Source organism: Melopsittacus undulatus, chromosome 5 (genome assembly GCF_012275295.1).
Source record: "Melopsittacus undulatus isolate bMelUnd1 chromosome 5, bMelUnd1.mat.Z, whole genome shotgun sequence".
Classification (NCBI taxonomy): domain Eukaryota; kingdom Metazoa; phylum Chordata; class Aves; order Psittaciformes; family Psittaculidae; genus Melopsittacus; species Melopsittacus undulatus.
In genome coordinates, this window is record NC_047531.1 from 14,654,668 (window position 1) to 14,677,493 (window position 22,826).

The window sequence follows — 22,826 nt, forward strand, 5'->3', positions numbered from 1 at the left end:
GCTTATGACATAGAGTAATTTTAAAATTGATTTAAAGCAAGTTTCCCAGAGGTTAAAGTCTGTTGCAGGAGATTAAAACTTGAAAATTAAGCACCAGAGATTCACATGTAGAGTTCAAACACTATTATATGCACAAATCAAACCGAGGACTTGAAAATTAAACTTGAGCTACCCTTACTGCATTTGCTCAGTTTAGGTTCAAAAGTATGGAAAATTACTTCATAGTTCTACTTGCTACAGCTTCAGTATTTGAGGAGAAGAAAAATGTGGTTGTTGAAGATACTTTAAAAAAAGGGTCACATCATAACAAAACACTTCACAAGCTATTTCCTTAGCAGATCAGAACAGCAAGAAGGTATTTGTTTTGGGAAGCAATGAATTATTAACATCTTAGAGAACAAATCTTAAAAGTTAGCAAAAAAGCAAAAACTGCTTAACAATTGTACTATAAATAAAGCAGAAGTGTGCAATTGCATCTTTCAAATACATTAAGATTTACCTGCAACACCATTCAATTCGGCCTTCCCCTTCACAAGTTTTTGCCCAGTGATTATCTGCAAGGTTTTTCATTGCCACAGCATATTCACACAGAGTTTCCTCATCCTCACAGTGCTCACGCCAGATCTTATCAAAGTCTCCCACTAAACAAAACAACAACAAAGAAATTGCACATTAGATACAAAGAGTCTCATTATATCCATGGCAAAATCCCCATCTTCCAGTTAAAAGAAGTTAGGTAACACACCAAGAGATTACTTTACCTGCATGTAACAAAAACAAGGTCCCCTTTTTCCAGTCACAGACAAAAGTCCAGCTTTTGGAGAAGGAAAGAACTATTGGGTACTCGAGAAACTAACAATATTCTCAGTATACTGATTCCATTCAGTTTGTTCTGTGAAATTCACATCCCTGGGAAGTTTTGCTTTCAGGTCTCTCTGCATGAGTATTAACATGACAAACATTTCAGAAATGAAAGACTAGATTTCCTAGTAGCACTCATGTTCATGGCAAATACCACAGATGACACTACATGCAAAAATGCCAAAAAGAAAGCTTAGTCCAGAATACAGATTTCTTTGGATACATTGGAAAAGGAATTCAACCCTTCACTGATGTCTGTCTGATCTACCCAGTTCCAATGAATTGGCTTCTAGGGGACAGTACTGAAGAATCAAATCAACTAGTCAGGAAATCACAGATAAAATCATCTGCTGATCCCTAGGGACAGATTTATTTCCATGCTCCTCATCTTGCTGAAAAGAAATCTTGCAGTTAAGTTTTGGCACTTCAAAGTAATTAAAAGGATGATTTTCCCTCTTTTGCTACTAAGTATCCACTTCTCCTACCTTGCTTTACATAATGTATTGCTGAACAAAGCCAAGATAAATGCTAGTTGTGCCCAGCCACAATTCCTACCCTAGTTTCTATATGTAAAAACTCTTGGTATACCTTATTAAAACAGATTTCTGCCTTAAGAAAGAAAAATACATGCTCAATAGTATCATCTTCACTAATCCCTTATGTTTCTTAATCACAAACAGGTGCACACATCTAGTATAAATATATAAAACTGTAGAATGAGAATTATCTACTGATTTTGCACTTATAAGCTGATGCAACTAAAACAAAGTTTTCAAGAGCAGAAATATACTTACACCGTTGACTCAGACAATCAACACACTTTTCACCACATGGCTCCAGAGCCAGTTTTTATAGTACCCTCATATTACAAAGAAGCATTTTAAAGTGTATCAAGCAGAAGCTAGCTATTAATATCTGCTGAAGCCTGAAAGTAGTTTACAGTATAATCCATCCTTCTCCTATCATAAGAAATTTCTGTTTCAAACCCACTTACAGCAATTTCTTTGATACGCTTTGTTTTAATTAGCAATAAATAACAGATTTCTTCCTTTTTGAGTAATGATCCCTCACCTCACCTGTCCTCCCCTCTACAACTAGACTGGGTATGATGGACAAGTATAGATTGTTGCATACTTAGGAGATTTAAACCAAACATCCAGGCTACTCCCTATTTAAGTTTGGTTTAGGGATGTCACAGCAATTTTCTCTTCAAAATAATAATCTAGCACACTTGTACAATCATCAAAATGAGTCATATTTAAAATCAGGTATTTATACTCCCTTGTGTGAGATGGAAGCTGAGATGGAAGGGAGTGGTCATGATTTTAGTTTTAACAAAATAGAGAAGCTATGTAAGAAATCACGTATTCTGATTGCTATTCAACAAGCATCTATGAGAAAGTTATTAGACCGGACAAAATAATAAAAGTAGTATTATAATTGAGTGATATCCCTCATTATTTCACAAGTGATCCAAGCTCAGATCCAAGCTTTGCTTTATAGCAAAGGCACTAGTGTGGTCACCAGCTGATCATCAGAGAAAACAGCCAAACTGTAGGCAGGCCTGAGAGAGGTTTCAGCTAAAACCCGTGTGTCACTTTCCCTGAGCTTTCAGGATTGTAGAAACAATCACACAGGAGGAGAGCACATACTCTACTGACAAAAGAGAGCAAGGAAAGGGGCCACACCAAGCACAACTCTTACAAATCTTTATTTCTTGTGTCGATAAAGTGCAGAACTTATGTGCAGAACAGCACCAAGGCAGAAAGCACTGGCAGAGGTCAAAATGTATTCTCACTAGCCAATTAATTCTGGTGCAATTTAGATAAAGTTTCCTACTTCCTGTGCCACAGCACTCTGAATCTTAATGCATACGCCAGACAACCGTGAAATGCCTGAATAACATGCAGTTGCGAAAGTTCTGTTTGAAGGATACATGGCTAATTAGAACAGGAAAAAAAAAGTAACAAATGAGCACTTACCAAGGGAAAATATCACAAATACAAAATCCCAAGTTTAATACTGTTTTTTTATTCCATTACTTCATATGGTCTGTTCTTTAGCAATTACTCTATTCCCAAATACCACTTTTTTTAAAAAACTTAAGAAAGAAGACAGATGGGTAAGAAGAAATATGCAATGACCAGATGTTCCCAACCTAACTAGCCAGTCCCTTCTTACAGCAAGTAGCGATGCCTCCTTTTTAACACTCAGTCCCTGTTCCCACAGCAATACTTATTTCCTTCTGAATAAAGCAGAGATATTTGCCTCTTTCTAAAAATCAGACAAGGGTCAAAAGAGCCCGCAGATAAGGGATCCTAAATTTAGACATGTAGCAACAGACCTGGAGCTGACTACTAGCACTCTAGGACATGAACTTTGGGTTATAACAGAGCTGCTTACGACAGTAACAGCTTCTTGGCACTCAGCTGACAAGAAAATAAAACTGAATGATACAGACTATTAGGAGAGACATACAGAACAAAAGTGAAAAATTTATCACAGAGTAATTCTGTCACACATCCTATTTCAAGTCAATTCTGTGTGCACTTCTCATTTGTTTTCATTTACCTATACAGCAGGTCTAGAGATACAGAAAATGTCAATGTGGGACAGATCCAGCACAGCTTCTGCATGAGGAACACCCACATAAAGGCAAGAAAAAGGCAGATGACAGCAGGAGAGGACAGACCTACTCAAGATCACAACTGACAGAGGAAGGGTAAATACAGAACATCTTGTTCTAAGAGCAGGAGACCTTCAAGAAAAGTATAAAGAGACAACTCCATATTCAAAGATGCAATTTCTAACTCAGGAGCTCCTAGACCATGAAACCAGAAAAAGATGGAACTGTCAGCAAGCATACAGTGATATTCCAGCAGCACTTCTCATATATTCTTGTCTAAGCATCTGCTGTTGACCCACTGTCAGTACTGGGTTTTATATGATGCCCATTTGTCTTCTCTTAATATAAGCTTCAAAATAACTGCAGATAAAGGGTGGTCTTAAGACACAGGCACAATTGTGCATGGACTTTCAAAGAAGGGTCTGAGGTCCAACTTCCCTTGAGCAGGTACTATGGTGTTGAGTTGGTGTTTTTTCCCCCTATTCTTCTCCAGGGTGAGCTCTGAGAAGGCACAGACAGGCACATAAGATTTACAGGAACTATAATTCCAGACTCATGCTCCAATACTGAGTTGAAAATGCAAATAATGATTCCCATCTGCTGAGGTTTTGAGGAAGTGACTACAACAGGTCTTGCAGAATCCAATTTTGAACTGACACCCAGAACACACTAGAGCTATGTATTAATTTTTTCAAGCACTACATTATAATTCACGTGCTAACACTGCATTAACTCCAGTGTAGTTAAACATTTATTTATTTATTAATCATTGCTTATATAATCAAAAAGGCAGGAAAATTTCACCACAAAACTAATGGCTACTAAAGAAATAAGATAAATAAAATCTTCTGTTAAGCAGTCAATAATGCTGTAAATTAAAGAGATGTTTGTGGCAGGTTAATCTAAAGCAATAATAATAGTAATAATAATAATAATAAAGTATTGCAGCTTTGATCACATCTTAAAGTTAACATTTGAATTTGCACAGTATACATTTCATCTCATATACTCAGAACAATACCATAAAATGAAGTTAAAGACTACTCTACACTCTTACCATGCACTTGGGGATCACCTTTTATGCATTTTAAAACCTGTCTGTAGCACTGACTCTTCAGAGATCTTCATACATCTCAGGTCTCAATGAAGAAACCAGTTATGCCAGCACCCAGCTGCAAAGTGTGATCAGCAAGACTGGCTCATAACAGGCATTTCACACACTTCTCAAGTCAGTACAGTGACATTTTAAATTTAATGTTTGCTCTCCTCTTTATAAGAATTGCCTGGAAAATAAGTATTACCTGCTCTTCACGTTGAAGATTATTCCTTTAAAAACAAAAAAGTTCAAAGCCCATCTTTCTAGCAATTGTCAGTGAACAAATAACTGACCAACTTGTAGGTTCTTTGTAACACAGTCAGTTCTGATGCAGTAACAAAAATCCAATATTGTTTACCTAGAACAGATGAATCCCTCTAAATGTTTTCCACCCACATTAATATTGCCTGCATAATAGCCAAATCATAAACCCAAACCCAACCACAAAGTAATCAGCAGTTTCTGAACCCTGTCACAGACAGAACAGGTCAGGCATGAAGAAGTTATTTTTAAATGATCCTAATTACACAGTAGCTTTAATTGTGGGTAACAGCACTGGAGACCTAGCGTTAGCTGGAAGTTTCAACAACCGAAAACACTTACAATAAAGAAGAAAGAGTCATACAAGCTCAGTAAGACCTCTTGTCATTCCAGATTTATTTACAAGATCCCATCAAGGGCCCCCAGCAGAGCATGAGAAGACCAGGTTTGTCATTCTTAGTGAGACAATCCCACACCATAACTCTTCTCTCCAGGCAGTCTGTTTTGAAGTACAAAAATGCAGCTTTCTTCCATCCTAAATTCTGTCTTGTTTATTTTAAAAATACATTTAATATATTTCTTTATAGGGTGTTAAGTGGAACTGTCATTTAAGGTATGTTTGTGAAACAGAAAAATTTATCAGTCAACTATTCTTCAACTTCTGACAGAACAAATCAATTGGTATTTTAAATAAATAACAACCCTCTATAAAAAAAGAAACAGAGCTCAGTTTTGGTAAAGGCAGTATTTTTCATTTTGGAATGGGACTGAAATCCAAACAACCTATTTGAATCATTCTGCTTTATATCAAGTAATAAAATAGTAAAGTCATTCAGAGTTAAAAATAAGACAAGTTTTGTAATTATTCATTTTCTTAATTTGATTGGTGCTCTTCAGAAAAACAGTGCAGTCATCTCTGACAAGCTCAAAATCAAGTACAAAATACTTCATCCTCCACCAAGCAAGATCTTGCATCCCAAAACTTAACTGACAAACCCCCACAAAAAAAGAAGAAAAAAAAACCCAACCCCAAACCTATTCAAAAAACCAAACAAGGGTTTAAAGGATACCTGCCTACATGCTGATACAAATTGGTAATGTAACAAAAAAACAACAGATCCGATCCACTGCCTTTTCAATACTCCTATTTAACAGCACGCTACCTTCTCACCTACGTCTTTAATGGCTCTGGTAGAGGAGAAAATAAGGTCAATACATTCGTTAACAATAAAAGAAAAGCAAAAGTGACACATTAATATTTGTACAACAGTTATTAATAAAGCTCTTTGAATTGCTCATTGTATAAAGCAAACTTATCCCCAGAATTAAAAAGTGTCCATGACAATGCTGGATAACTTCAGATAAAAGTTGCTGGCACTAGCAATGCCTAGCAAGACTTTTTTTGTTGTTGATGGTGGTGCACTGCAGAATGAAGCAAATCCATCTCTTTTTTAGCTTTTATAATACTGCTTCTTCAGTACTTGCTAGAAACAATAAACATGCTAAATTTCCACAATATGCTGAACAATAAATGGGAAAACCAATCCTATGCTGTCCATGAGGCTAAAGCTGAAATAAAATTCCTATGAATATCTGACAAAATTTTTGTCATTAACAGTGACCTGTCAGTTGACATTTAGCTGTACTACTATATGTTTGGATGCTGTGGCAACGATCACTAAAACTAATTACATGAAGAATATCAGCTAATATGCTATTTACAAGTTACAGTGTGCACAAGATAAACTAGAAACTTATTGAACATCTTTCTTACTAAAACAGTATATCCAGTATTTCTCATGAAAGGCATTAGGCATTTTTGGCTTCACGGTTTCCAGTTTTACATGACTAAATACAGAACATGAAGTTCAAGTTGGACAAAGTTCAAGCAGTCAGAGCTAATATTTTCCTTCTCTTGTCTGACTAGTGTTTGTTTTAAATTCCTTAGGATTTACCTGAAATATTTCACAATAAAATCTTAAAAAAAACCCAACACAGAATCTCATTTTCTTTATCTAAACATTTCTTCCCTCTATTCACACAGAAAAGATTCACTTGACCAAATGAGAGTTTCTACATTTGACTTGGCAGGTAAACTTCCTATCTATCTGTTTACACTACATAGACAACCAGGGCACAAATCATCTGCTATTGAAGACATCTACTGCAGTCGGCTTAGATCACTCTGAGCAATGATCTGGGTCTCTGATCTGCTACAAATCACTGATGGCTGTCACACAAACAAGTCGGGAGCCTATTTGTAATAATTTAAGCAATTACTGCCCCCAGGTGTTGGGTCTACTCTAACAGAAATTATCACCCCTCTCCTCTTCCCCAAACCTGACTTTGCGGGATAGACTGTGTGCTGCACCTCAACACCACCAACAGAGAGATGAACATACTATCAGAAACGACTGATTTTGGGAAATTTGTGCAAATGCAGAAGCAAAAATGGGAAACAGATGAGGCACAGGTATAGATTTCATTATGCTGACCCTGCAACAGGAACACCATCTTCCCCCCAAAGCAATAAAGGAGCAGGGAAGAAGGTTACACACAGTTGTTTGTTCAGTGGATGCAAGTCTGTGCCATAGCCAGCGTGCTGCTTTCAAAAACTGTGAGCTAACTATATATATATATATATATATATATATAACCAAAGATTAAATCCCCCAAACTCTACAACTATGGGATTTCTAAAGAAGCTTCCTTGCAAAACTGTGGTGTGCAAACTGAAAGGGCAATCGTATCTTAATGCTTATGTCATAAAATTGCATTAATTTTAATGAAATGGAATTTTGTTTCTATTGCTTGAAAAATGTAACAGTTACTATTACAGAATGTCTCCCTCTCCCAAGAAATTAATGCAACTGGGAAAAGACAAAGAGAGACCTTGAAAACTTACATTTATTTCTACAGTAGCCAGTTTCATTTAACAAAAAGGAGTAACAACTGTTAACTTACGCGCAGAGGTCAGTGACAAAGTTTTCCTGTCCTGTGAAAATGCCACTATTTCAAAATGTTTCCTGTCTCACATCAGGAAGAACTTCAGCTCTCCCACAGTTCTTCATGAGAAACATGCAAGAGGAAGAGACCATGAAGCAACTGATTTTAGAATGACACTTCTCCCATGAATGTCTAAACCACTTACCTACTCAGGCCACTTATTATCATCAGGCAGGGTACTGTAAATTCTCCCTAATTTTCTGAATTTGAAAAACTCCTGATAAAGTTATTATCCATCTCTTTGACATTTCAACAAATCTTTCTCTAAAGGTATCAGACTACCACCTAGGAATGTTTCTATCAGCTCCTGTGATACAGTAACTAAAACCAGGACAAGTACCAGTTCTGTGTAATTTTAAGCCTGAACAGCTTTAACAAGTGTGTGGAAGGAGAAATGAAACATCTTAGTGAACACATGGCAAAATATTTCATAAAATACCTTTACAGATAGCTCAGCATTTATTCCCACTTGCACTTAATAGGAATTTCCAGGGAGAAGTAGAGAGTCCTGTAAATCATCTTTCCAGACTATATACAAAACCATCTACAACTGAGGCTCATAATGCATAATAAAAGTGTTTACTTGACAAATACAGCCCTGCATGACTATAAAAGTAATAAACAACTCAGGGAAAAAAAAAAAAAAAAAGAAAAAAAAGACTGCCTCTGTGATCAGGGGAAGGGATTTTTACTACAGTAAAAATTAAGCCTACTTGGCCGCTACAAGCAACAGGAAACAAACAAACAAATATCACATAGCAGATGTTCAGCAGATCATGTTTAGCTCCCTACAAACCTCTAAATCTGCTTTTACAAGCCTATCGGGCTTGACAGACATCAGCATGCATGCAATATATGCAGTATACATGCACACATGCAACTAATACAACATGCTCCAGCCCACAGCTGCAGGTGCCCAAAGGATGCATATAAGAAGATCCTATAAAATTTGGGGTCACATACAGTAGCAGGCAACAGAACCAAGAGACTAAAGCAAACATCCCAATGTTGTAACAGGCTAGTGGGAGAAATTCAAGACTCATGAAAAACCCTAATTTCTGTACTTTCTAAGTGCTTGCATCAAGCATGTAGAGCCCTGAAGTTTCTCTGAAGTGAGTAACTGAGCACTTGAGAGCTGTTTTAGCTTTTAAATTTCATCCTGGCGTGTAAGGTAATTAAGATGAAACTAATGCATTCTAGAAGGGAAACAGGAGTAAAACTTCAGAAAAACACAAGTCTTAGGCTAACAACATATACTCCTAAGTGAGCATGTTACAGCTCAGTGTCTTTTGCTCGCACTTGAAATTCTCTTCATGGAGACAAAATTTATATGCTAACCCGAGGAATTATGTGTATCATCAGGAACCACTAGATAGGCATTGTTTGTCTTTATCACTGCCTTAGTCTGAAGCAACTTTTAACCAATTTACTCACAAGGATTAGCTAATTTAGTTGACACATTCACTCCCTCTGGACAGGGACCAACCACTTTAATTTGAAAAAAATACACCTTTTTTCACTCACCAAAGTCCCCACACTCATCTGATAAACCTCATTAAACCATTTTAAAAGATACAGCATAATACTGCCATAGGAGCCACAGTGGAAAAAGTATCCTGCAAACATGAAATACCAAATCTAACATGGCATTTATGATTACATACTTTCCTTATTTACTAATGAACAACAGAGGGGAAAGACAGGAAATTGAAAAGGATGAAAAGAAGATGAAAAAGGAGAAAAAAATATAACTATTCCCACTAGAAGTCATACTAGATTATTAATATTATGAAAATAGGAAAAGGTCGGTACTAGTCACACAGTAAAAAAAACCTACAGTTGTTGAAGGAAGAAAACACCAATGCACTTCAATACAAACAAAAAAGAATTTAAGTTGAACAATTTCAAACATGGTGAATGTTTTGTCATACGCTGGCATGCTCTGGAATTAGGATATGACATGAGCCACAATACAGAAGTACATACAAAACTCATCCACCATACTTAAAAGTAGAAGTGGTTCAACAAATGCAGAAATTGAAAAAGAAGCCAAGATTCAGCTTTGATAGAGATGAAGAGCTGCATTATTCCACCAGGAAAAAAAACATCAAGCCCTTTAAATGATGGTTTAAATGACATGATGCTGACTAAGCTTTACTGCAGTAATTCCTTGTAACTGCAAAAAGTTTTTCTGTGATGCATCCTCACTTAAGAAATATTTCTCTTGCACTTTGACATGTTTGGAACTTCTTCAGAAACTCACTAGCTTGCAGTTTTGAAGCATACTGTCACTTGTGCACTGACTCATCTTCAAAAAAGGAGGGGAACCATGGCAGAAAGTAAAACAAAATTGTAACAATGGTGCCAGTTATAAGCAAGTCAGATAATACACTGACTCGCCTTTTACAATTCCCCATTAAAATGCCAGCCTTGCTAACATCAGCAAGGCAAATGAATTCCTGAAAAAATCAGCTTATTAAAATCAAGCCTGTATAACTTCTATCAATAAACATCTCAGTGTCTCAAGGACACATCTATTTCTCTCCTACACTTCTAATAGAAGACACTAACCTAAGATCATATAACAATAAGGGCTTTCTTAGACTTATCCACCCTGTGCAACATAATCATATAGCTTTCAGAAGAATAGTCGCCAAGCTTTTTCCTCCACCAACAAAATTAATATATGATTCTATTTTAAATACCTAAAAAGCACCAAAGTCCATGCAAGAGATATTCTAGTACTGATTGCTTATTTAGACAAAATGGAAACTGTTTCACAGAATTCTAGTAAACATGAGAAGCGTTAAAAAAAAAGACAAAACAAAAATAAGCACAACACAAGGCTCTGGAATAAAGGACTCTAGAATAATACAGAGAGCTCTGTTTCTGCTCCACATGGAGGTGGATGCACTGCACTATGGAGTCATGAGGCTTTCCCTGTGTAGTAAACCCTAAGCACATATAACCAAGAATGCATTTCTCCTCCTTGCTTTTTCAGACCCAAGTTATAATTCAGATCATACTTAAAACTTACAGATGATTTGTTACTTTTTTATTTCTCTTCAGCAAACTATCAACTTGGATTTTGTCATGGTAATGTATTTGCCAGTCAGTACTGCAAAGTATTAGAAAATTAAAAAAAAAAAATCAAGGAAAGCTGCTTCAGAGGTCAAGTACATCCAAGAATTACAATTTCAGAGTGACATTAAAGGCATTTAGGAAGGAGATCCTCAAGCCTGCTTTTAGAATCATGGACAGATGTAGGGACAAGATTCCAAAACCAAAATTCTAAAGCTGAAAGAACCTAATGTATGAAGTACTATGACTACTAAGTGTTAGTAACATGTACAGAGCACCTATGATTGGATGAATAGGTAATGGGTGGAACTCTCCTTGTGGTAGAGGCATGAGGTGATGAACTGATTGGTTTTTAACTCTCTCCATGAACATACACAGTGTTGCTAATTTACAGCAACTTGAAAACTCACTGCAAAGTCTTCACTAACATATGACTTACCAGATACAAGAAGTAAATTAAGAGTACTGATGGCTCTTTCAGTTAAGCAGTTACACAAAACTTACCCTGCTAACTTGCTCTTTGCTGAGACACAGGCTTCCATGTAGTTTAGGCTCTCATCTATAAAAAGTTCAGTTGTTTGCAGAGATTGCCCACATTTTTTAATATAACAGTGCCAATGCTTGTCTGTCTTAATCTGCTGGCACTCTGAAATAACAGAGAAATATGAACTGCTAAAAGCCTGACTCCTTTGCTAGAATTTGAACTTTAAAACGTACAACATTCCTTCACTCAAAAGTTGGAAGAACAAGGGAGATCCTCCCTTTTGACTCACCAAAGCCAAAATAAACAGCAACTTTTGATCAATGTCTAGATAGGTAGATATCTCTGCCCAAATCCCATGGACAGGCTCCTGTGGAGACTTCTGCAGTTCACAAAGCAGTATGACATTGTTTCTTTAAGACTGTCATACAGAGAGAACAGGCAAGAAGTCATGCTTGCAACAGGAAAGAGTTCCCATTTCATGACTATCCTTCTGCAGGTATGCACCAAAGGGCTGTGGACTCACTGAAAGAATGGAGGATGAATATTTTTGTAACCTGTGTTATAAGGAAGATTGAACAGATTACAATCAAGCAGAGGAAGCTGCAAATTTCAGTAAACAAATCTCAACTCTGGCACTCATCAGAAAGCATTTCTGGGAGGTTTTAAGCATTCCAATACCACCCATAAGAACCTTGCACAAGGGCGTTAATACTGATGACAAAGTAGATTTTTCAGGACTCAGAGTAATTTATTTTGTAACAGCTTTTTCACAACTCTTTTGCTTACTGCTCCAGCCTGAACTGTTTCTCCACAGCTGAAAGATAGACGGCACAAACAATTCACAAAGACCCATGCCTTTCCAGATCACCATTCAATCCCTCCTGGCATTCACAACCGACTGCTCTCCTCACTCCTGCAGATCCTCAGTGTGGAAAACACTGCTGCATGACTTAGAAGCTGCCGGTGGCCAAAGGCCTAGCTGTCAGCTATTCAAAGTGGCACAGAGCAGTAAGGTAGGGCCATTCTGAGGGACCCATGTCCACACACAGGCAGCACACCTATAGCACGTTTTCACCTCGCAGCATTATCCCTGCACACCATCCCACAGGAAAAGCTCCGGGAGATGCGCTGCGAGCCCTCCCGAGCCAGGAAGGACTCCCTGCTACCAAGAGCTCCAGTAAACCGGCAGGACCCCGGCAGAGCCGGAGACGGCTGCAAGCAGCCGGTGCCAACCGAGCCCCCAGCCTCCCGGGGAGGAGCAGGAAGCGCACCCGGCGCTGCTCCCAGCCGCTAGCTCCCGGCCTCTGCCCCCCGACACACCCCCCTCGGCAGCGGTTCGCAGCTCCCACGGGGGCTGCGGACACCGGGCCGGCCCTCCCGCAGGAGGACACCCCGGCCCGCGAGGAGCCCGGCTCCCTCCTACCGCCGCCGCACAGCGGCTGCTTCCCGGGCCACCCTCCATCCCTCCCACGCGGAGTGGAGCGGCCGGCCCGGGCGGCGCGGAGGGGGCGGCCCCGTCCCCCGCGGTTACCTTCCCGGTACTTCTTGCGCAGCCGCCGGTGAACGCTCTTCACCACCCCCGACAGCTTCTCCTGCTCCAGCTTCCGCTCCTGCTCCGGGGGCTGCGGCGGCAGGGAGGCAGTGGCGGCGGCGGCAGTCCCGCCGGGCCGCGGCCGTGGCTGTGGAACGGCCTCCATGGTGTAACTGCTGCTCCGCCGCGCGCAGCCCGGCTGAGGGGGAGGCGTGAGCACCGGGCGCTATGGCAAGGGCGGGCATGCGCTTGCTCCGCCCGCTCGGCATGCCGGGACACGGAGTCCGCCGCCGTCGGGCGGGCCGAGGAGCTGAGCGCCAAGTGGCCTGTCTCGGGGGGGTGCGGGGTTGGCCACACAGCGGGAGTTCCGGGTCTGCGGATTCCAGAACTCTCAAGTATGGAGCGGGTAGCCCTGGGTGCTTGACGGACTAGTGCAGGAGTTAGGGGAAAAAACATGGAGGTTCCAGGGGCAGTGCGGATTCCTGAAGGGAATATCTGAAGGGGCCCTCAAGGATGCTGGAGAGACTTCATCAGTGACTGTAGTGACAGGACAAGGGGTAATGGGTTGAAAATTAAACAGGGGAAGTTTAGATTGGATATAAGGAAGAAATTCTTTACTGGGAGGGTGGTGAAGCACTGGAATGGGTTGTCCAGGGAGGTTGTGAATGCTCCGTTCCTGGTGGTGTTCAAGGCCAGGTTGGACAGAGCCTACAGCAATGTCACATGGTATGACAGGGGGCTGGAACTGGATGATCTGAAGGTCCTTCCCAACCCAAACCACCCTGAAATTCTGTGATTCCAGGGCATGGATGCAGTGGTGGCTCTTCTTTCCTCCCTGCATTACCCCAGCAGACACGTTGCCTAGAGACCCCTGTAAAAGTCTGTGATTCCCTCTGAAGTAGGATGGTAAAACCCACTCTGGGCCTACAAAAGACCTTGCAGAAACAAACTCAGTTCGAAGTGAGGTAAAGCATGCCCATGGGGTGAATGCGAATATCTGAAGAGCACCATTTTGTACGTTTTTTTTTATGTCTACATGGTGCTGCTAGGCCTGTTCTGGGCAGAGCACAGTTTTCATGTGGAAATACACTACTGGAGCAGGAGCAACAACTGCAGCCAGCAAAACTGCCCCTTACAGGGAAAGACCTTTGTCTGCAGCTTCTGCCAGCTGCAGCCTTTCTCCAGACCCAAAGTATTTTAGTTCCCTCTTTCAGCTGTTGTTGGAAATAAGGCGACAAAACCACTCCTCACAAGATCATGGCAGGGAAATCTGCCATGAAGTCACTTGCTTGTTTGGCTTGGCCAGAAGCAGCTAATTGTCTTCTCTGAAGATGTTAGAAAACATTAAGGAGGTAATTGTGGCTACAATTAAATAGGTGACAAATCTGACTTGGGTAGGGTCAAGATTTCATCCTAATGAGAAGTCAGTGACACATGCAGTGGGTGTATAACAGGTCCTTATCAGCAATGTGTCAGTTGTGCCAAAAAAAAAAAAATACAGCTAATAACAGAGCAGGGTGGAGTTCTGCTCTTCTGATAAGTGTCTTTTTGAAGGTACAATTATCCAGACAAAAAAACCCCACAATGTCCACACAAAAGCTTTGCATTGTTACTGACTGCAAAGACATCCCCTTTCCACTTCACTCTAAGCTGCGTTGGCATATACTGCATCACACCCAATGCCCTGACAAGGGGTTCCCCATTGTGCCTAAAGGTCCTGCTGTTTCAGTACTGTTATTTTTCAGTAAATGCTTACAAAACTTTAGTGTGGTTTGCATCTTCCATCACTGTATTTACATGCCATAATGTATTTTATTGTAAGAATATTTAAAACAAAATACAGGGGAATATTGGAAAGGAGAATTATTTTTTTTTTCATGTCACCACTAAGAGAAAGAAGTGTGGTGATTGAGTTATTCAGGTAGATTTTTCTTCTAATTTTGACACAGAAAAAAAGAATGATCATGTGTTAATGAAAATAACACCAATATATGTTAATTTGACTTGGAAAACATCTGAAAATCGGCTTCTCCTAGGGTTTATTATATTTCATATTCACCAGATTAGTCCAGGAACTCAAATCCAAATTAGAAAGAAGACTTGATTGCTGGAGTTAATGATAGCCTTCTGAAATGTTTCTATTACTAGCTTTATATGCAAGTCCATATAAGAAGAATTAAGGTAGTGTAAAAGAGACTGCATTGATACCTACAAGGAACCTTTTGGTTAAGGAGGAGCCTACACAGTGGTTGATGGTCCTTCCACTTTTACATTGTGTAGGACTTAGGGAAGCACAGAGTGAAGAGAAAAAGCATAAGATAGTCTTCTATGTGCAGTGTGATCCTATACAAGAGCACTGAGGGGTCTTCTCAAAAGAGTAGGAATACCAGTGACAGAAAAGACATAGAGGCATTTGGAGGATGCCTGACAGATACTTCTGTGACATCAAGCCCCCCACTCCCTCAGTTGTGAGCATCTGGACTTGGAAGTGTAGGGCACACAGCCAATATGTGAGTGTATCTGGGTGCTGGTAAATTGGAAACCTAATTGTAGAACTGGAAAATCAGGGAAATTGCACATAAGTGAAATATACTCTCTCAGATTAATAATAAACAGTTACTCTTTAATTTATGTTCTTTTGATTTCAGTTCTCAGGAGTGCTTGCTAAAACTGGCAAAGTGGTTTTAAATACAAAGTGGCTTTAATTTATCACAACTACTTCAAAACTTACAGTATTAATAGTAGCATACTTTCCTACTAAGACATTACAGTTTTTACATAACTCTCCTTTTTTAATAAAAGTTTATTATGTTGCTTTATACTTTCAGTGTGTTGTGTATTTTCTGATATTTTATAAATACGTCTGTGAGGGAAAAAATCCCACTTAGTACTTCAGTGCACAGACTACTTTCATATCTTGGTGTACAAGCTATTATTAAAAAAACAGGATATAGGAAGTATTGACTTTTTAACATAAGTGGTTTTATATGAAAGTAGACCAAGATATAAAATACATTTTCCCTTCTTAAAGAAGTGGCTTAGCACTTTAACGCTTCAGTAAGCAAGTAAACAGCATTTACCAGATGTCAGGTATGTCCAGGAACAAAAATAAAAGAAAACTCAAGGAAGAGGCTTTATGCTTTCAGGACACACAGATACTTACAACAGAGTATGTGGTGAGAGATGGCTCCCAGAGACAGACTCCGAATGCAAGGTGATTGGAGAAGGCAGTTCCCTGGAGCAGTGAATGGAGATTTTGGGGGGATGAAGGAGGAGCTGGTTATGGAACAGGTATTAAAGTGGGACCGGTTCTGGCAGGCCAGAAACTGATGACCCAGTGCTCTGCTACAGTGGTGAAAGCATGTGTGCTCAATACACCTCTTGAACACAGTACAGGAAGAGTCAAGGAACAAATGAAGATGAATATAAATCTTGGGTTTTTCCTTGTGGCGCAAGAGCAGAACAAGCAAGGTTGCATGCTCTGACTCTGAGGAGATAATAAACTACCTCTGTCCTGATGGGGATGATGGAATGTGACCATCTGGGAAAGAATTGTTTTCAGTAGCTGGACTTACTATCGCAAATGTAGAATATGGACAGAAGATCCTCTGTGTATTAGTTACTTTCTCAAAAATGAGCTGATTTAGGGTGGACTAGAACAGTTTCTTTTCACATTTCTGCAGTGTTTCAGTTCCCGTCACTTTTCCTTAATAGCTTTAGAAACAAAAGCCTCAATTCACAGGCCAGGAGGAGGAATAACCCCAGCCTTTCTAGTACTCGGGTGGCTGGAACATTCACTGAGGATGTGGGAAAACCAGTTCACATCCCTGCTCTGCTGGAGGGTATCTGAACCCACATCTTCACTATGAGATTATACAAAGTGGAAGTGTTCTTCCTTCCTGAGGGAACAGTGACAGCAGTGTGTATTTTCAGCCCTTCTCCCCAGGAAAACTGTGGAAGAAAAGTAACAAAAACTGCCTGAGCTACGCAAATCAGCAGTACTCTGCTTCCATCCCTGTTTCAGTGGTACTTTAGACAATCAAATCTTTTCAGGCTCTTCATCCCTTCTATCTTACAGATGCTGGTTGTCTTGAAAAGGAACCAAAAAATGAGACAGCATCAAAGAGAAGAAACCTTTCTAGGCAGCGCTCTCTCCAGTGCAATGACATCATCATAAGAGTTTCTAATGCAATGTAATCTGCAAAAATATAACCAAAAGCATGTAATGATTTTAATCCTGGAATACTGAAACAGTGTGGTAATATAAGTCTTTGTTAGATGCAGAACTATTTTTGCTACATGTATCCAAAGGGAAGGCAAGCAGGCAACAATAGCATATTTGGTTTGAATTTAAGATTTTTCTTCATTAATTGTGGAGTCGTATAAGCCAGGAAAAGAATATAATTTGATTTTAAAAGTCGGAGTCACAGCCCTGAATTTGCACTGATGCAATTATGAAGAGCTGGTCCATTATTACAGTTCTTCAGACTATATTCACTTTAGTAATTTAGTAATTAAATTACATAGTAATTAAAAGCACTACCCCATAACAATATTTTATAATACAGATCCTGGATTCCATACATGGAGGTTGAGACCTCTAAAAGTAAATTTACATCAGCAGTCTCCTTAATTAGCCCCCTGTGTATTTTAGTGGGAAAAACAGATTTGATACTGACTTTGGTTTGTATCCAAAGTCCCAGTATTTACGGAAATAAATATTTTGCTTCTGGAAAACAAGAGGATTCTTCTGAAGGACCAATTAAAGTTGCTCCTCAAGTAGGCAGAGTCACTCATCCAGAAGAGGACTGAAGTCCCTCACATGTGGAGGCTCATTGTGGAGTCTAATTATGTAGCTAGCCTCAAGACCACGAAAATTAGATACTCATAGGAGATTTTATTTATTGAAATAATGTCTTTTGTTTGTTTGCTTGTGTTGCAATAAGGTAGGAACACTTTTAACAGTAGCCAGCATTTTTGATAAACAATACATTCACTGAATCCATTGTGGCCAGCAGATCCCACTTGTGTCTGTCAATGGAAATGAGCTGTTTCTTTCAACATGGGGAAAAAATTAAGAATTTGTTAATTCCTTCAGTCTGTCACTTGCCTAATAGTAAAGTGGGAATTAAATTCCATGGAACTACTGAAATGCTTAGTGAAAACCAGCTAAATACTTTATACCAGCCTTGTTCTGAATGTTATGTGCATGTATAGAAAGTAAAACTATCATGAGAACAGATAATGCATTTTTCGAATAAATGCTGTCCTTCATCATAAACTGCTTTGCAACACGAGCACCACAAACATACTTAATATTCTATCAATGAAGATCATTAAAATACAAACATAATTTACTAAAAAGTAATCTTGAATTACCTTAAAAATCTGTTGGGTTTTTTTAATTGATTTTAGTCTGAGCACATTCCCCTGTTACTTGGCATATATAAATTATTAAATGGAGAGAGTCAATATAATGATTACTTTAGCAGAGCTACTTTTTCTAGATTGAGTTTTTTCTCAGCTGATTTCTTGCCGCCATAAAAGATTAACTCGTAAAATCACTTTGATTTAGCAAGAGATGTCAAAACATCCAGCAGGTCTGACTGGTTTTCTTACAATGTCAGTCAAAATAGTATGTGGTTTAGTACAGATCCATGTTTCTGTCAGCTGCTATGCATAAACTTGCTGAGTAATTCATTCAGACACAGCAACTTTGGGAAAATTCAGTGCTAGTAGGAAAACTTTTAATGTTTGATTATTCATGCATCAGTGGAACCTGATAGCTTTAAAGATGTTCTCAGTTCATTGGCTTCAAATTCCACTCGTTCTGTATGGGTCAGGTATGTATAATTCCAGTTCAGCTCAATAGCAATGTAGCTGTACATTAGGTCATTTTCAACTTGAGAAACACTCCAGTATCCTGTAATCTTGTATTGCAAGTATGATAGCTTGACTCATAAACTAAGATGACCTCACAGTCTGATTGGATTTGCTGGAGCTGAAAAGCACCCAGAGAAAGGCTAGGCTGCATGAGAATTTCTGAGATAGAAAGACTAAATCTATGGAGAATATTCTGCTGTGATGCCATGGATAGGTGGTGGTATTCCACATCATTTCACTGTTCTCTCATTTTTTAACCCTCCTAAGTCCTGGAAGGGTGTGGGAGATGATATTTTGGATATCATTAGGTATGACCTATACATCTCTAGTATGCATAAACTGTTCTCATCTATTCCAAAGATTGCCCAACTCCTTTTAATTTCTCCTGCCTGTTGACTACTGCCATGTGGTTTATTTGGGACTTTACTCTAGGTCAAATCAGGTTTTCAGTAAAGAAGATGAGAGAACAATAACAAAGTCTGTTCATACAACATCAAACGGAGGTCTATCTTCAGGACAATATATTGCATGCAGTATAATGTACTTCAGGAAGAGCAAGAAACACCAAAGCTCTTACCTACCCTGCACACACTGTATTTTGCTTGTGCATAGTTCATGTTTTAGGTTTGGTTAACTGACCACAGTGACGCTAATGCCTAAGATATTATCGATAAAATTAAAGGGATTAGTACTCTTCATCAGTTGAAAGATCAGGATTTAGGAGCCTAAAGAATGGTGGTAAGACAAATGAAACCACAAATATTAAAGCTGTTTCAGAATTTTTGACAGTAAGTACACAAAGTTAGCCATAGTTTTTCCATATGAGCACCACAGATAAAGATTATCTGCTGTTCTTCTCTGGAACATCTAATAAAACAACTGTGACACACATACCATGAAGTGAGCGTTCTTCACACTATATTTTTGGAAATTTCATCTCCTATTACTATGGATTAAGGATGATCTGATAGCAGCTGCCCCAAAGTGTGAACAGGACTACAATCTGCAGAAGCAGAAAGCAGTTCTGAAATGCTTATTTAAAGATAGGTAGAGTTGTGATAGAATTAAATAACCGTTTCAATTTGTTGAGGATATACTGATAAATTGTTACATTCAATAACTAGGAAGTAGAACAGAAAGCTACTGTAGCAGTTAATGGAGACATTTCATACTGATGTTCAGATTTTAGTCTTGAAGTCTTTCAGATTTCTGGCTACTAAAAATATCTGTAGCCTGTCTGTATATGTAAGAGTGTTCTTGGACATTAACCATCTTGTTAATTCCTCTCTAGAGAAAAAAAAATAGTAAACACTTTGATAAGTTTCTGTTATTGAGTGCTATAATTATGGTTAGAATCTTAAGTTTTGTTAATGATTTCTCACACACTGTAAACATTTCAATAATAATTTAAAATGTGTGTGTTTGAGCTGCATATAATCATTGCAGGTTAAAAAAAAATAAGTTGTCAAACAGCAAGGAAGTAAATACCTATCTTCAAACACCCTTCTTCCAGTTTCTGTTGGACATTTCCTGTGTGGGGAGCCATAGCAGCACCTCTGCCTCAGGCTGTCATGCAGAGTTTACTCTCTTCTGCCGTGCTTTCTTTCCCATAGCACGTCCTGTGTTGCTCTCACCATCTTCATCACCTGAACCCCTGCAGCATCAACACTGCACCAGCCCTTCATCCTCCCCATGCCTCAGCCCCCTCAGATCCCTTCAAGCCTGCATCCTGACTACTCATTGCTGTCTTTCTCCTGTTTTCCTGTAGGATTTCCACAGCTCACATCACTTTGTCACTGGACACAGTTTCAGTCTGACTAAAAGCAGCAGATGGCAGTGCCTGTGCTGAAGCCCAGCCTTGCAGCTACACAGAGAAACACAGAGGTGAAACGGCTGCTGTAAACCCATTTGTCCAAAACGGAAGGTGGCATCCATGCTGAGGAAGGAGAAGCTACCTTGAGGAAAAGCTGCCATCTGCCTCATGGCAAGGTTTGAACTGCTGCTGTCAGGAAAGCTGGCAGTGCTGCAAACAAGAATGGCTCATTTGTCCAGGAAGGATGGGGTGATGTGGAAGTGTACATCCAGCAAACCACGGAAAAGACACACGTGCAGACACACACAAAGTTAGGGTAGCCACCACAAAGCACAAACCTTTGGAGCTTGAGACCTACAGCAGTTCTGTGCTTTCTCCCCAGGCAGCTTCAAAACATTTCTGAGCACAACCATAATCTCAGTGACGTCCTAACAGGAGGGGGAAGAAGCACCTCCAAGCCACATGGCAGCCTGAACCTTCATCTGGCTTTGGCAGAATCCCAGCAGTATGATCTGAATGGTTCTGTAATTACAACCACAACACATTTTTCAGCCCCTACAGGTGCTGTCTCTTTTTCGTGAATTAAAAAATATGGGAGGGGAAGAGATGACTGCAAATACTTAAATTCTTTAGAGTTGGGGTTGTCAAGCGGCATCTATATCTTTACAGAAAATGTAGTTCTGCTTTTCAAATGCAGCTAGAATTTTGGTGGGGATCCAGTACTGAAGTGCTTACATTTGCCGTTTCAACTCATTCCTTGAAACACATTGCACATAGGTGCTCTTTGTCAGAAAAGTTTTCAAACTGGTGCAGACATTCCTTATAAATATAGATGGCTTCACTGCAGAGAAGGAACATTAAGAATGCTTTTATGATAAAATGTCTAGTTAGGCTGCTCGCTTTTCTTCACTGGTCACAAAAGAATCAACATCATTTTAGAAGCCGTAACGACAACATACTACAAAATGGGGAAAATTATAACATAGGAGGTAAGAAGTTTGTAAGAACTAGAGGCAAAACCTCTTCTTGCAGGAATGTGAAAGGTGGGGTTTTCTTGAATGACTCCTTTAAATCCAGGTGCCATGGCTATCAGCTCCCAGGTCACATGCTCAGCACAAACATAATTTCATATTATAAAGTTTTAATACTGGCCTCTTCTGGAGCCAGACATAATCAGCAAAATGCAGCGCGAGGCCTATCACACAATCTGACAGATACTTGAAGCATTGCTGTCTTGCGTTTTCAGAATGGTCTCTTGGAGGCTTTTCTACATAAGTAGAACCAACCTGACCAAAACTGTATTTTAAAAAGAAGTTTGAAGCCTGCCTTTTCATTAACTTGTTTTTTTTTAATAAACAATACTAAAACCTGTGTGAAAAGGAAGGAAGAAACTTTTGGTTTGAAGGTTATATTTAAATCATGTTTAACAAGGACTTTTACGAGCACTCGGAATCTCACCCTGTTGCCAGATACAGCACAAGGCATTCTATGAATCCTTGTTGACAATTCTTTTCAGGCTACCTACGGATCTCATTTATTTTGTGGCCTTGGTATTGCTTAGGATGCCTAGGATTACTTAGGATGAGGATGCATTCTTGGTTGTGTTTTATGCCTGATGCTTTTCCTCGATTTTGGTCTGTAAACTGTGGCAGCGCAGCAGCTGCTTCATCAACTAGCCTCATAATGGAGGCAGAAATGTCTGAACTAGGGGCATACATCCAGCTGTGAACAGCATCTTCTGTAGCCACCCCAATGTAACCTGCTGGAACCAGAGCACTAAGAGAAACAAGATAAATGGCTATTGTACTTTAAATTCACACCTGGTTGTTTGTTTTGTGGCAGCTTCTTCATGCAGATGACAGGAATGGACCCTGGCCAATTTTCGTTTGCTGAAGGAACATTTTGCTCCTGGAGACTGAATGGGTTTACCTCCATTAGCAGTTAAGAGCACAACATAAATGTTTGTGATGTGAATTGCTCTCACCTGTGAATCCTTTACATTTGATGTTTAAGTTACATCACTTAAAGCCTTTGGAAGGCAGGACCTAGATTTCTTCCTGTAGAAGCTTAGCTGGAAATTGCACACTAGGGATTTTTCTAACACACCCTGAAGGTAATGGGAACATGTAATCTTTGGGCTGTTGAGAAGGAATACAGAGGCTGATCCTGTTATTATTTTGAATT

At 39.5% G+C, this 22,826-nt stretch overlaps 1 protein-coding gene across 2 annotated transcripts in view; it reads right to left on the reverse strand.

The window, feature by feature from the left end:
• The window catches only part of SAMTOR (S-adenosylmethionine sensor upstream of mTORC1), a 36,711-nt gene extending 23,539 nt beyond the window's left edge, over positions 1–13,172 (reverse strand). The window contains exons 1-2 of one of the 2 annotated variants that reach the window (XM_034063269.1): positions 12,947–13,172; positions 500–641 (exon numbers count right to left, since the gene is read on the reverse strand). In XM_034063269.1, coding sequence (XP_033919160.1) covers positions 500–641; positions 12,947–13,112 — 308 coding nt within the window. In that variant the 5' untranslated portion in view covers positions 13,113–13,172. Of the gene's footprint in view, positions 1–499; positions 642–761; positions 783–12,946 lie in introns of those variants that run through there. The other variant, XM_034063270.1, reaches the window with a different exon arrangement.
• Positions 13,173–22,826: the final 9,654 nt, after the last annotated feature.